Here is a 15,250-nt window from a genome sequence, read left to right on the forward strand (position 1 = left end):
GGGGGGGGGGGGGGGGGGGGGGGTGCTGAAGCTCACTAAAATGTACTCTAACCTGTATCCATATTTTCTTTATCAATTTCCTCTGGGAAATTGTGTGCCTTTGTTCAACCGTAAACATGAAAATACTTGCTGTGATGCAAGAGCCACTGTTGAACGATTAAAAGTTGGGTTGAACACGGAAATGAAATTGTTGTTCCTTCCATAGAATGAAAAGCTAGGTTTGCTCCAAATTGGAGGAAAAGGAAAAGTATTCTGTTCTTTTTTATTAATGTTCTCTCCCTCACATTTTTGTTTCTTCTAATTTTCAAGGATGATTTGCGCCAGCAGAGGGAAGAAGAAATGGACGATTACTGTTCACAGGTATGTCTGCTATCATTGAGCTTCTTGACATTGTTTTCATTTCATCATTGAGCTCTTTTGTAATTTTCCGCTTGGTTTTATTTTACTTGAATGGAACCCCTTTCTTTACTTGGATATGTGATTATTGAGGATTATTGAGAGAAATCTGCTTTCTTTCCATAAAAATGTTACGTTGCTCCAACATTGTATTGGGTTGTCATCTGGATTTATTAGGGATGTTTTATGTCCCTTGTTTTGTTTGCTTTAATATTCTAAACCCGTTTGGTTGTATCCTTGAACATTGATTCTTTTTCATCCATCAATGATAAAGTTCGTTTCTTGTTTTTTCTTTTAAATTGGTTAGAGCTATCTGCTCCATTTTGCTGCTTGACCCATTCAGAACATATAAGAAATTCTCACGCTAGCGAGATTTGTTTTTAATTGATTGACTTGCTATACATGAAAATTGATCTTGGAGACCTTTCTTTTTGGTATTTAACCATCAAGTCTCTATTCATTTTGTTATTGATATTCAATATGATCTTCCTGATTCCGGAGTTAATTCAGAAAAGCTTTTGATTTAGTAATTTCCAACTTGCGCTCCTAGATATGGTTTGTATGCTGTTAAAAGTTTATTGTTTGTTAAAGTAAGCCCCATGATTTTTACGATCCTAAAAGCTTGTTTGTTTGGTCCTCAGGAAAAAGGAAAGAATATTGGGATGAAGAAAATATAAGTGAAGAAATGCCAGCTTGTCGACAAATGTTAAACATTTTTCATCCATTTGATCCTGTAGCATACAGGTCTGTGAAAGCAACCCTTGTAATGAGCAAGTAGAGAATGTATATTTGACCATTCTAAGTGCTAGAATGTTTTCATAACCAGCTACCTTGTGATTCATTGTCTGTTATTTGATTGACATCTTTCTTTTCATTAACCCTTCCTTTTTGTTTACACAATTTTTTATTTGACTTGAAAACGTTACCTTTTTTCTTTTCGACCAGGCATTTTTGGAGCCATTTGTTATATGCTAACCACTTGTTCAATGAGCACAACCACATTGCACGGGCGTTGGGCTCTGTTAATGCATCCTAGAGCATTTATTTGCTATGTGTTTGAGACTCTGAGCTTACTCATTATTTTTTTTTAATCAAAGTTATGTGTGTCTATTAAAATAAATGACAGAATAAAAGATTGTGATTTTCTTTTGTCTCAAATTGGTGAATTTTTTTGTTTGTTTCTGACTATGGTAGTATACCTTATGGAGAACGTATAATGGAAGCTTTATTGGATTTATACAGAATAGAGCCACTTGTATGCAAAGAGTACATGCTCAAACGACCTGTTATTATACCATTCCATAGAGGTGGAAGGAGGTTGCATATTGGATTTCGTGTAAATATCTTCATCACATTGATATGGTGAATTCCAGTCATTCTTTAATTTCCTTTCGGTATTCTGATAGATTTTCCTGCATGTAATGCAGGAATTTACTGATAACCTGGCTCTTCGTTCTCAGGCAAAAAAGGACGATCTACACACTCTGGGGGTGGGTTGTACTAGACTTTCTAAGATTGTGTCTTCTTCTCATGCTTGCCTTTGGTTTTTTATTTTTCTTATAAACCTTTCAAATCAATTTTCTTAAATCTTTTCGTCATACTATAAAAGAGTAGTACATCATTTGATTTCACAACATCATGTAAAGAAACACCGTGAATTATTGTAATTACTTTGACCTCCCAAGTTTTTTTTTTTTTTTATTTGGATAAGAAGTGCTTTGTTTGTTAAAATTCATTCTAAGAAGACTCTCTTGGGTGGAATCTCAAGGGGTGTTTATATGCAGGAATGAAAGTAGTGGAATATAGTCACTAACTCATGTTACCATTGGTTATTGCCATCCCAATCCACAAAGAATAATGGATATAAAATAGTTACTGAAATGCTTTGTTCTTTTAACTATATTAATTTAAAATGGTTAATTTTAAATTTCTTGTGGAGTAACTTACGAAACAAAGTGTTCATAAGGGAACAAATATTTTGTTTCTCACTGCTTCAAAGGCATGCACGTATGTGCACAGTTCCTTTCTATTTGTATTTATTTATTTTTTATTATTATTTTTTTTCTAAATGGTTTTGGTTAAATGTGGTTTCCCCTAGATTTTTTAAGGTTTTCTATTTTTTGATTGTCAATAAACTTCTTGATTTTTGGTTAGCAAGTTCAGGGTGCCAATTTCTGCGTGCTAGTATTTACATATGTGGTTATTATACAAGTTGGCCTTAACTTGGGCTTGGCTTTGGATCTTTCTAGAGCTTTGTTGAAACAAAAATAAGTACACTCCAAAAGATAAATAGTTTGTATTGGGTTAATGCCAGAAATTGCTGAAGGTTCTGAGTTACGTTATTTGACAGGTGAAAGTACTCACAGTTTGCCAATCAAAACAAGCAGATGGTCTAGAAGGTAATATATCAGTTTCTAAGCGGTGGCTGCCTGATTTTGTAAATTGTTACATAACGTGCATAATCTATATGGATGAACAATTACTGATCAAATCTGAGTGCACGTAACCATGTTGTCAAGAGAACCAGTATTTCTTATTCACTAATTGAGCTCTAAACTGAGAGCCAGTTCTTTCTTGCGGCTACCAGTAGCTTCATTTGAGATTATCAGGTTAAGTTCCTTCATGAACTGCCGTTCACGGCTTTCCTTCATACATGAGTGGAGCCCCTCTTATTGTTTGAAATTAGTGCCAAGCAGGATCTTTATGATAGCTATGAGCTATATTTTTCAATTTCATTGTCTTTTCTTGAAAAAAGATGAGCTGTCTTTAGAGTATCCTCCCTCTCTTTTTGTATGTTTGTAAATAAATGAAGTGAAATTTCACTCTCTCTCATATTTTGTGCACCTAATGTAGAAGGAGATGAGAATTTTCAAGGAGAACTGAAGTGTTATGGTGTTGCAATGATGGAGAGATTGACAGGAAGTGAAGGAGGACGGATTGATCACATGCTTCAAGTATGCATTTCCTTTTACTGTATGATACTTAGATGCTGTATTTTCCTTCTGCCTGAAATCCACTGTGTGTTCTCATCAACACATGATTCAAAATTTGGAAGTTTAAATGTTTGTTAGTCTTCAGATGAGAAACCAAAGGCAAGGAGGATATCATATTATGGAGACTGCCTTTCTCGTTGTTTTTGTGGCTTGAGAGAAACGGGAGGATTTATGGGGAGGTTTGATCTTCTAGACACTTCTTTTTTGGATCCGTTGTCGAAGAGTTATGTTTTTGTCATCTGTTTCTTATTCTGAATAGTAAGAGCTCCTTTATTTATCTATATTATTACCTAGTAATTAGAGAGAAGTTTCCACACCCTTATAAGCAATGATTTCATTCTCCGGGCCAGCCCTTTTTTATGCGCCGCTTTACCCTCTCACATCTACCTCCATTTACCAGATTACAAGTCAAACATTTGACTCTACTCACAATAAAGATGCAGCTCAGGTACCAATAGATGATAAACCAACATCCAACTCTACTCACAATGAAGATGCAACGCATGTACCGATAAATGACACACTCATAACTCTCCGAAAACCCACTAAAGAATGCACAAAACAACCCTTATACCCCTATCAAACTATATCTCTTTTGAAAGGCTATCCCCGTTACACGATAGTTCAATTGTTATACCTAAAACAGTTTCTGAAGCTTTATCCAAAAGGGAATGACAAGATGCTATGAAAAAAGAAATTTATGCTCTAGAAAAGAATAACACACGGGAAATTGTGGATAGGCTAAAAGAAAAAAATATATAGTTGGATATTGAAAAAAATATATAGTTGGATATTGGTTTTTCACAGTAAAGTACAAGGCTGATTGAATATTGAAAAGGTATAAGGCAAGGTTGGTAGCTAAGGGATATACTCAAACTTGTGGGAAAGATTACTAAGAAACATTTGCCCCAGTTGTAAAGATGAACCCGGTAAGAATATTGTTATCTTTAGCTATCAATTTAAATGGGCAGTTCACACAGTATGATGTTAAGATGTGAAGAATACTCTTCTTCATAGCGATCTAGATTAGGAAATGTGCATGGACATTCCTCCAGGTTTTGAAAACACAAAAGGTAAAGTATACAAATTGTGAAAGGCCTTGTCTGGACTAAAACAATCTCAATCTCCAAGGGCGTGATTGGAAGATTTACAAAGGTAATGAAAGACTTTGGATATAAGCAAAGTGAAGGAGATCACACTCTCTTTATCAAGCACTGTAACTCATTCAGAAACAAAGGGAGTTACAGTGCTTCTAGTGTATGTAGATGACATCATAGTCACTGGAGATAATAAAGAAGAAAAGATTGAACTCAGAAGAAGATTGATGTAAGAATTTGAGATCAAGGAACTTGGAAGGCTAAAGTACTTTCTAGATATTGAAGGTAGCATATTCATCCTAGGGAATTTTCAGATCCCAACAAAAATACTTGGGATTTATTAATGGAAACACCGAAAAGCGAATGTAAACCTACACCATCACCAATGAATTCCCATCAGAAATTGGGTGAGTCAAAAGAACCTGTAGTGGACAGAGAAATGTACTAGAAGGTAGAGTGAAAGCTAATATATCTAGCTCACACTCGACCAAACATAGCATACTCGGTAAGTATTTCATGCATGATCCGTGGAGCCTCACCTTCATGCAGCATACAAAGTGCTACATTATTTGAAAGGAACTTCAAGAAAAGGAATTTTGTTTAAACAAAACAATTTCCTTGCATTGGAAGCTTACACGGATGCTAACTATGCTGGATCTGTAGTAGACAGAAGATCTATGACGGGCTAATGTACCTTTTTTTGGAGGTAATGGTGTAACATGGAGGCATAAGAAGCAAAATATGGTGGCTAGATCACATTTTAAACTTGCGATATGGCCTCCTATGGTTTCTTCTTGACTCCTATTGGTTTGGGCTATTCTTTTCTCTATTATCCGGTTGTTATCCTTTCATTTGCTCTATGTGAATTATACCCAGCTTGAATTGTTTGCCTGACATTCTGCTGATCTATCTTTAATTAAATCTCGTTCACTTGCAGGATAAAACATGTGAGCATCCATATATGCAAGCCATTAAGTCCCATACGTGAGTTTCATCTCTCTAATTTAATCAAAATAACGTTCCAATTCCTCTAATCTATAACATATATCAAGAAAAAAAAAAAAAAAATTTAAAACACTATTGTTTTCTTCCTATCTTGCCAAGAAATTTGGATTCTATTTGATAACCATTTCATTTTTTGTTTTAAAAAATTAAGCTTGTTTCTCATGATTTCTCAACTTCATCTTTCTAAGTAAACATTTTAATTCTTAGCATATTACAAAATCGAAAACAAGTTTTAAATTTTACTTTTTTAAGTTTTTAAAACTTGGCTTGATTTTGTAAAAGAGCTTATCGCTAGAAATGAGTATTTATAAGCTTAATTTTTAAAAACTAAAAATCAGATGGTCAATAGCCCTTAGCTTCTAGATTATAAACTTCTAAACTTCTAAACTTCTAGTTCATATAAATATCGAATAAGTGGGGTCTTCTTATATATGATGTCAAATGGGGTGTACTAAGACCCTAAAAAAATCTTGGAATTCATGCATAATCGCTAATGAATCAGTTACTTTTTGGACATTAATTTCTGTTCATAGCTTTTAGACCTGAAGCTTTCGATCTCTACATATTAACTGCTGTCGGTAGTTTTTATTACATGTCTAACGAATTCAGCAGTTGTGGATATTACCAACCATAAAATCAACTTATCCAGTTTCTGTAGGGCATTTTTTCTGTCTGCAATAGTTTTGAGTGGAGGGAGGAAGGTGCATTGGTAAATTGGCTGTGTTCCACCTTCTGATTGTTTTGTTTCTGGCATGCAGAAACTACTGGAGAGATCATGACACTGCTATTTTCATATTGAAACACTTATATCGAGATATACTTGAAGATCCCGATACACCTCCAGAATATACTGAACCCGATTCAAATGATTGCTGGTACAACCGCAGAGAAACTATTGAAGAAGAGCTTTCTTTGACATTTTCCAATGAAAATGTGGTACGAAACTTCTCTAGAAAAGCAAAGAAAATGATCAAAAATCATAGATAGACAACTAGCATCGAAAGGCAATAGGCAATAGGAACAGCTACAACTTCCAAGGTTAGTGAAGGCTGAACGACCGGGATTGGCATGATAATGAATATGCAAATTTCCACCTTAAAAATGGGGAGGTTTGCTGTTGGCGGGCTTGGGGTCACTTTACTCGGTATTCTCTCCTTTCTTTCCATGTACATAAAGAGGAAGACCAAATGGGGATCATAATATGTAACTTGTAAATTCAAACGTGTAAATGAGGCCAATCTGCTGTTCTCTGCCAGTAATAGAGAGTAAGCAGGCCAAGAGGTTAAAGTAGCGAAGTTCTAATGTAACCATTTATTATTCTTTAAAACCTCATCAAAGTAGAAGAACGCACGTTATATTTGAGTCGTAAGCTGTGCTGACGGTAAATCCACAACAATATGAAGAATTGAGTTCATCAGAGGTGACAATTCTTATTCCTTGTATAAAAAAGTTGGCATGCTTCATCTCCCAGAAGACCTGTTTCCATTACAAAACCACGATGAACCTACTCAATAGAATGATTATTCAAAAGATAAAAAATTTGCAAAATTGTGGACTAAGAAAGCACGGCTCTCCAGCACTCAATAATTGTCTGAACCAACCAAAACGGGCAAATTAGAAACAGGCCATTCGGATCATTCCGGTATCTGATTTATTTTCCTTATTTATCACTTCCCCAATACACTCCTGCCACTTAACAGGCCTTCCATTGTAGAAAATGTATGGTTGTGTCATGAGTTTGGAGAACTAGCTCCACATCCACAATAGAGATGGATAACCTAAATTCTCCCTGCTCTTTTGACTTAATGATTTTGGGGTAAAGGATTCAGTGCAGATCCCAACCATCTTTTTCCAACTTTTCTGCCTTGCTCAAGACATTTTTCTTGGTGTCTTCTTGAAATTGGCTCATCCTACACATTCACGATACCATGTCACCAATTGTGCACATATGTCATAAAATTAGGTATTCATTTTTCTTCCCACTATATATTTGTAAGCAAATAAGAGCCAGCACCTTGAGAGTAGATCCACATCTGCCACTCCCAGCATCCTTACCACGAGCAAACCAGCATTCGTTGCGTTATTGATTGCAACAGTAGCAACTGGAACTCCCCTCGGCATCTGCAAGAACAGTCCTTAAAACAATCATAAATGCTGCGTGGATACACATTTGTGAAATGTGAACCAAGAATTTCTAAAATAAAATGATGGTTGTTCTGAATGTTGTAAAGAACTTCTGCCAGAACTAAAGACTGCGATACAAAACTATAAAAGCTAGAACTTTAGAAAGAGATTTGGGTCTCATTGAAGAAAGAGGTTAGGATCCAATTTAAGAGAACAGGACAAACGAAGTAGCGTCAAATCACAAATCACCGACGTGCATGTTTATACGTAATCAAACAAATGCAACATAAATTATTTCAAAACCAATACAAAGTACCTGCACAATAGACAGAAGTGAATCAATCCCATCCAATGTCGAAGCACGCACAGGTACACCAATAACAGGCAAAGGAGTAAGAGAGGCAACCATACCTGAAAATCAATGCACCAGATTTCACATCAAGAACTATCCCGTGAATTTACAATGTGCAGTAACCAATTACCCACGTAATTTTGAACTCAAGACAGCGCAATAAAAGCATATATTGTGTCCATTTCACCAGCCCTTTAGAATTAAAGCAATGAGATCTTTTGTTCTGTCCAAATACTATATCTATACAGGAAGCATTCAATTGACTAGCCTGGTAAATGGGCTGCACCCCCAGCACCAGCAATGATAATCTGGATCCCTCTCTCCTGAGCAGACGACGCATAAGAAAACATCCAATGAGGGGTCCGATGTGCAGAAACTATCTTTATCTGCTTATTTTTAGAAGAAAAAGTAAGATATATATACATATATATACACACACAATGAACAGCATCAATCATCAACAATAAAAATTAACCTCATAAGGTACACCAAATGTGTCAAGGACCTTTGCAGCATCTCTCATTACCGGAAAATCCGAATCAGAGCCCATTATGATTCCAACACGAGGCTCAACTGAGTTGAGTATGTTTTTAATAAGAAATAAAGATGATCAGATAGAGGAAAAGACCAAACTTGTATTATAAACGTAAGCAACTTCAATGAAACCTAACCAAAAATTAAGCAAACCAATTTCCTTTAGGGATAGGAAAGAAGTTTTCAATAAAAACTAATAGATACAAAAGCTAGATTTAGAGTTAACCAATAAGACAAGATACAGTTTTCTTGTAAAATCCATTATACTTTTTTTAAAAAAATAAAAGTGGAGGTATAAATAAGGAAAGCTCTTCATAAACTATCTTGAAAGAGTGAAAGCTTGTTTTTTTTTTTTTTTTTTTTTTTTTTTTTTTTTTTTTTTTTTTTTTTTTTTTTTTNAGTTTTCAATAAAAACTAATAGATACAAAAGCTAGATTTAGAGTTAACCAATAAGACAAGATACAGTTTTCTTGTAAAATCCATTATACTTTTTTTAAAAAAATAAAAGTGGAGGTATAAATAAGGAAAGCTCTTCATAAACTATCTTGAAAGAGTGAAAGCTTGTTTTTTTTTTTTTTTTTTTTCTTCTTTTTCATTTTCAAGTAAACATTGAAAAGATCATATGACCCAGGTGAAGAATAAATGAAAGAACTGATTAGAATGCCAACTTCTGCAATTCGCATATTCAGTGACAATAAGAATGAGCATAGGGCACAAATAAGATAATCTTCGTATTTTTATGGCAAACAGTTGGTAATTTCAAATACTTAGGCAGTTTATATGGAACAGGTCATCAAGAAAGAGAACAGACAGAAAATGGGGAAAAAAACTTCTGTGTTTACCATACATATGTTGTTTTATTTTTCACCTTAAGAGAAATCTGCACTTTAAATTCTAACTAAAAACATTATAAGATAGGTTATATATGATCGAATGTCAGAAAACTGGATTATTTTTGTGATAAAACACTATAACATGAAAGCACCATGGAGGGACGCTGACCTGCAGGCTTTTCAGAAGCTTCATCAAGTGTTAACGATAACAAATTTTCAACAGCACTCATAGAACGGCCAACTATCGTAATGTGACCCATTTTTCTTTGTTTTCTCATTTCTGGTTCATTGAAAGGGAGTCGATTAAATGTTATCTTTGCAATCCTTGAAGGGGTAAAATTTTAAGCGGAAGAAAATCTTAAAGCCTAACCCGGTTTATTATACCAATGAACAAAAGCTCCAGATATACTCAGCGCCCTTTGCATCAGTTGATTAGCTATAAAACCAGGTTCCCCCTGAAAGAAATGGCAACAGAATAACTATCAGACGTGTTGTACTTACACCTACCAAATGCATATTCAAAATTCAAAATCTATTCTACTATGAAGTTTTACCTGATGCTCTTCCATTGATGTTGGTAAAGCTTTCTCCTAATTATGGTTGATTAACCATTGATGTCCCCAAAATTAGCAAATAGTGTTATATCATATACGACCTCTAAGTATCTCAGGCTCATCCTAGGATAGGTTCACTGGTACTGAAACTTACATGCAGAATTTAAGTCACTTAAGTATCTAGTCTCATATTCCTAAGCTGCTTAACATAAAGAAATTTATTTTTTAAGTACCTAGTACCTAGTCTCTTTTTCTTTCTATTTCTTTTTTGGCTAATATGCTGCATAGATTTGAGAGAATTTTTTAAGGTTGCCCTCCATACTTATAGAACCTTCCAAGGATGCAGCCACTTCCGAGAGAGTTAGTAAGGCACATCACCATGCATTGTCCAAAGTAATCAGACTAGTTTACTCAAGATAGAAACACCAAATTTGCAAATTTATCCATGCAGAGATACAATCAATGATTAAAAAGAAAACATGAATAATATATGTATACATGAAGAACAAAATAAAATTGCCTCACCTAAAATTGCCTCACAAAAAAAAGGAAATATATCTTCTATAAATAAAGAAAAAATCACAGATGAAAAGGGGACAAGGTATCCTTAATTTACCTCTTCTTCACCTAGAATGTTATACATAATAACAGCTGGAGTTATCATTGATGGATCACCAAGGGGAAGACCAAGGACTGCCCGCAAATGCTGCTCAAATTGAGAGGTCTTGCAAGACTCAATTGTGTGATGACCACTATTATGAGGTCTAGGAGCTACTTCATTCAGTAAAATCTGTTACAGATAAAAAGAGATAAGTAGTACATTAACCCCAGAGTTAAAAGGAAGAAAAATGCAAATCAGACGATTTCTTCAATTTTACAAGTAGTAAACATTGATGATACAACCTGGCCATCTTCTGTCAGAAACAACTCTACAGCAAAAATGCCAGCACCTTCCAGAGAGCTAACAGCTTTGTATGCAACATCAGTTGCGAGATTTTTGATCTCCCATGACACACTAGCGGGAGCTTTGACAATGTGACATATATTTTCCCTACAGAATAAGTTTTCTAATGTGATGCCTAAATATTTTTTTACGAAACAACCAACTTTCATTGAAAAAGTGACATAAATATATACATAAAATGACCAACAAAACAACGGCCCAGCAAGAGGAGATAGCCAAAAACTAAGCTATAACTATTGTGATGTCCAAATGCACAGGAGTAATGTAAGATCAGTGCAATTACATCTCACAATTTCCTTTTTATAAAAATAATTTCTTTCATGAATGAAATGAGCCTATGATACCAGAAGAGTTCCGAAAAATTGCTCCAAGTGGTAAAAAAAAAATCAATGAAAGCTAATACTCGAACAACCTAGGATAAGCAAGCACGCAAGAGTTAGAATAACTTTCCAATCCACCACCTTGTTCAAGGCACAAGGCTCAAAATGTAAGATCTCCCCCATTACCCATGGACTCAAACAAGCATGAAAACTCTTGACCTCAGATTAAAAGGAAGATCTAATGTGATGTGAGGAAGGGGAAGGATCATAGAAGAGTCCTCAATAGTAGTTTTCAATGTGAGCAAGAGATTACCTAACACTACTGTCAAGAAATTGTAAGCATAATCAATCATACAAGGATACTCCCATGAGAGCAAGTTGCATCCAAGGAAAACGAAGCAATACTTCTCGAGCTCCACAAATATTTGACTAAAACCTATCAATCTTGACCCACTTAGGTTTTTGTAAACGATAATTAGGATTTTCCTTAGATAAGATCTCTCACCATGGCAAATTTATTTCTATCCCTTAACTTATCAATAGTGTTGCAAGTCTAAATTACACTGCTGTTTTTTCTTATTTATTTTCAGAGAATTACAAGATAAGATAAATCTAAATAAACCTATAACAATAAATCTAAATAATAGTCCCTACGTACTGGGTAACTGAATCTAAATAATAATTCATATATATTAGGTAAATAAATCTAAATAAATCAAACCAATAAATTAGGGACGTCAACTATTTCCCTTATTTAACAGGATTACACAAATATCATTCGACAAATAGGAATACCTATTTTTGCTCTGTTTAATCAACCTAGCACTACTACATCTAAATTTATTGGTCCCCTCAACTTTGAATCTTTTATGTCCCATCACTAGAAAACACTTTACATAATCCTCCCGAGAATAGAGAGACAAAGACAGAAATAGGTACCAAAAAATGAGTTAGACATCAACATACCCATTTCATAATTGATCATTTACAGACACTTGCATATGATGTATGAAATTTGCAATACATCTCACAAATTTACTATTTTTAAAGAGGGCAGAAATGAAAGTTCGCAAGAAGGGATAGGAAAGAACATATAAAAATTGTATCCTTCAACTTACTTATGAATAGTTTCAACAACAGGATAGCATGACATAGAGTTATCTCTACATCTTGCAATAACAACCGAAAGTTCCTATCGCACAAAAGGAAAGCAAACATCAGATTTCATCAACAATAAAATATATGCAAATAGAAACTTAATCTGGTTAGGTTAAGACTTCATATATGGATTGACCTTTTTTTTATATACATCCATGCATTCTAACACAAGAAAAGTAAACTAAAAGAATTCTAGATACTGTTTTTTAATGGCTTTCTCTTGTTGTAGATTCTACGCTCATTTCAACAACTGTAGCTTAAATGTTCTTTAAGCTAACTGGAAGAGCCTTTTGTAAGCTTCCTTGCTTGGAGCTTGCCTTTACTCTAAGAAATTGTTTAGTTTCTTATAAAAAGAAAAAAGAAGAAGAAGAAGAAAAAGGCAAGCCATGAAGAGTAGAGTGGATGATCAGCAAGGCAAACACCACATGCTAAGAACCAACCTTCAAAACAAACAAACAAACAAACAAACAAACCTTCACAAAAGGCGCCCACTTCTCGACATATAAGCCACGCTCAAATCCACCTAGAGCTGGACATATTGACAAGTGCATAAGAAATTATAAAAGGTAATAGACATATTAAATAAAATTACAGAGACATTAAAACCTCAAACAATCCAAGATGTAAAAAGAAACAAATGTACGAAATCCCTGATTACATAGACTTTTGAACAATTTACTACAAGTATTACATAGACTCTTGAACAATTTACTACAAGTATGAATAAAAGGATACAACAACTAGTTAAGGCATATATCCTCAACCAAAAGGTGAAAGATTCCAATCCCCACTCCCACATGTTGTTCTAAAAAAGTTATGCGACCATTTGCAACAATTGCATAAATTAGACTGACTATCATACTCCATACTATTATTAATATATCGCACTTTCAATATTGAAAAAGGACCTGAAATAAACAAATTGCATATCAGATATATCTCACCAAAAATGGCGGAAGAAAGCTCCTCTGCACTTTTTGCAACAGCATTTCCACGTCCATCATAAGCTAATCTTCTGCTCTTAATCATGAGAGGATAACCAAATAGGTCACCTGCTTTCTTTGCACCTTCAAGATCGTCGATCTGTTGGAGGAAACACTAACGGTCAATAAGTTATTTGATACTATCAAACATAAATATAAGAGCAAGAGTAACAACACCATTCAGAAATTCATGTAGAGAATAAAACCTGCATAAACTCGGGCAATGGAATTCCATGTTGAGAAAAATGAACTTTTTGGAGATATTTGTCCTGTAACATAATAGATGAGAAAGGATTAAAAATCATAAATAAAAATGGTAGACAATCGATTTCAATCTCTGAGAAACATAACAGCAGAGGTCAGAGGAATTAATCTTCTTGAGCATATTGCAGGGACGATTTGGTAGGTGTTTAACAAATAAATGAGTTCGCATTTGAATTGATATCAACCAACAAGAAGAGAGAGGAAGGAGACTAGTACTGTAATACATCTATGCTGTAGTCTAGATAACAGCATTATAAGCAAACTTTTGGCTATAAGCTTTTTTAAAGGTATATCTATTATGCATTTCTCTATTTCCATAATGAGGTAGCCATCATTCATCAGGTTCCCAATAATAAAAGATTGACAGAAAATTTTAGAATTGACATGTAATTTTTTCACTTAAAATAGAGTGCCTATCAAAACCAAATGTACACATGAAGAAAGACAGACCTGAATTATACGGATGGTAGATGCCCGAGGTTGACAGTCAATTCCTTGCTGCTCAAGAATCTCTAGCGTGGCCACATCAACGTGTTCAATTTCAACTGTTAATACGTCACATCTAGCAAACATGAATGGAACTTATTGTTACTACGATAAGCCTTCAAGGGAAGAAAATCCATGCCACGAAAAGAATATTATGGCATGAAGGATGTGAATGTAAAAAAATATACCTCTTAGCAAATTTTTGAACAGTGGTACTATCATCAAAGTTACCAACCATGTGATAGTAAGCTAAAGAACTAGCAGGGCAGTTTACGAGTGGGTCGAGAATTGCGATTTTGATGGCCAATTTAGAGGCTGCTTGACACAGCATACGACCCAGTTGGCCCCCTCCTAGTACACCAATAACCTTTTCAGAAACTCCATGTACAGGAAGTTCATCTTTCCTGCAAGTTAGTACCACAGAAGAGATTGTAATCAAAATCCATATCTTTCTCTTGTTTCCCGAATGGACCAAACACATATCTGGAGGAAAAGTCATTCTAAAAAAGTGCGGTGAACTGAAAACAAACCTGGGAAGAGTGGCATTAGAATGAAGTGATGCAGAGCAGTGTAGGGTCTGATTCTTCCGTTGTAGTTGCTGGGCCATTTTTAGCAGTGAAGGGAAACTATAACATGGGATGATGTTTGAATCAACAAACCAACTCAAATCTTTAATTCTTCGCGAAGATAGAGAGGGTGTGCGTGTAATATCCGAAACTAATGCATAATTTGGGCGGCTGGGTGAAGCCATCCAGGAACTCGATAGGAGCATATGGGAAAGTCAAGGCTTTGAAAATTGCAACGAAAAGTATAAAATACTGTGTCTTCTACGTACTGGTGGAATGTGGTGAGTCGACAACAATGAACAGTGTCCTGCAGTCAACTAAGCTCGAAACCACTGAACAACGAAGGTGGTGAATTGAGCAAAGAAGAAGGCGATGCTGAAGAAAACACACACACTCGGCAGAATAAAGTAGATGAAGAAGAACCTGAAACTCCAATGGATTCAGAAGCTTGGAGACGAAAGAACTGCGGGGAGTGTTTGCAGATGGTCTGGGCCCCGTCTTTTTGTTTACCTTGTCTCGCTCAATATGCCGCAACTAATACTATAAATGGGAAGCTGCACGGCCAGGGGTCTGAGGATATATGGAGAATACTTTTTCCTTCCCGAAATACCCCTGATTTAC

The 15,250-nt window shown here is 35.1% G+C and overlaps 2 protein-coding genes across 5 annotated transcripts in view; one reads left to right on the top strand and one right to left on the bottom strand.

Annotated features, from left to right (window-relative positions):
* LOC111487550 (phospholipase SGR2-like) overlaps positions 1 to 6,781 on the top strand; it is a 15,371-nt gene extending 8,590 nt beyond the window's left edge. Inside the window, 8 exon segments of the mRNA XM_023135000.1 lie at positions 310 to 360; positions 992 to 1,140; positions 1,591 to 1,732; positions 1,824 to 1,886; positions 2,747 to 2,795; positions 3,250 to 3,350; positions 5,424 to 5,470; positions 6,250 to 6,781. Of these exon segments, the coding sequence (XP_022990768.1) occupies positions 310 to 360; positions 992 to 1,140; positions 1,591 to 1,732; positions 1,824 to 1,886; positions 2,747 to 2,795; positions 3,250 to 3,350; positions 5,424 to 5,470; positions 6,250 to 6,478 (831 nt within the window). The 3' untranslated portion in view covers positions 6,479 to 6,781.
* A 120-nt stretch (positions 6,782 to 6,901) lies between these two features.
* LOC111487615 (phosphoribosylaminoimidazole carboxylase, chloroplastic-like) lies at positions 6,902 to 15,187 on the bottom strand. 4 transcript variants are annotated; one of them, XM_023135079.1, is made up of 18 exons: positions 15,053 to 15,187; positions 14,899 to 14,961; positions 14,594 to 14,689; positions 14,252 to 14,467; positions 14,028 to 14,139; positions 13,520 to 13,582; positions 13,275 to 13,413; positions 12,804 to 12,859; positions 12,291 to 12,364; positions 10,792 to 10,939; positions 10,505 to 10,678; positions 9,705 to 9,789; positions 9,504 to 9,614; positions 8,443 to 8,540; positions 8,236 to 8,353; positions 7,932 to 8,026; positions 7,506 to 7,612; positions 6,902 to 7,401 (listed from the first exon to the last, which is right to left on the bottom strand). In XM_023135079.1, exons 3-18 carry the CDS (start codon positions 14,668 to 14,670, stop codon positions 7,317 to 7,319), a joined length of 1,758 nt encoding a protein of 585 aa, XP_022990847.1. In that variant the 5' UTR covers positions 14,671 to 14,689; positions 14,899 to 14,961; positions 15,053 to 15,187; the 3' UTR covers positions 6,902 to 7,316. The 4 variants fall into 4 exon arrangements, with proteins under 4 accessions (XP_022990847.1, XP_022990846.1, XP_022990848.1 ...); XM_023135078.1 differs by having other exon boundaries at positions 14,594 to 14,961; XM_023135080.1 differs by lacking the exon at positions 14,899 to 14,961 and having other exon boundaries at positions 15,053 to 15,164.
* Between the last annotated feature and the right edge of the window lie 63 nt (positions 15,188 to 15,250).

Source organism: Cucurbita maxima, unplaced genomic scaffold (assembly GCF_002738345.1).
Source record: "Cucurbita maxima cultivar Rimu unplaced genomic scaffold, Cmax_1.0 Cma_Scf00012, whole genome shotgun sequence".
NCBI classification, from domain to species: domain Eukaryota; kingdom Viridiplantae; phylum Streptophyta; class Magnoliopsida; order Cucurbitales; family Cucurbitaceae; genus Cucurbita; species Cucurbita maxima.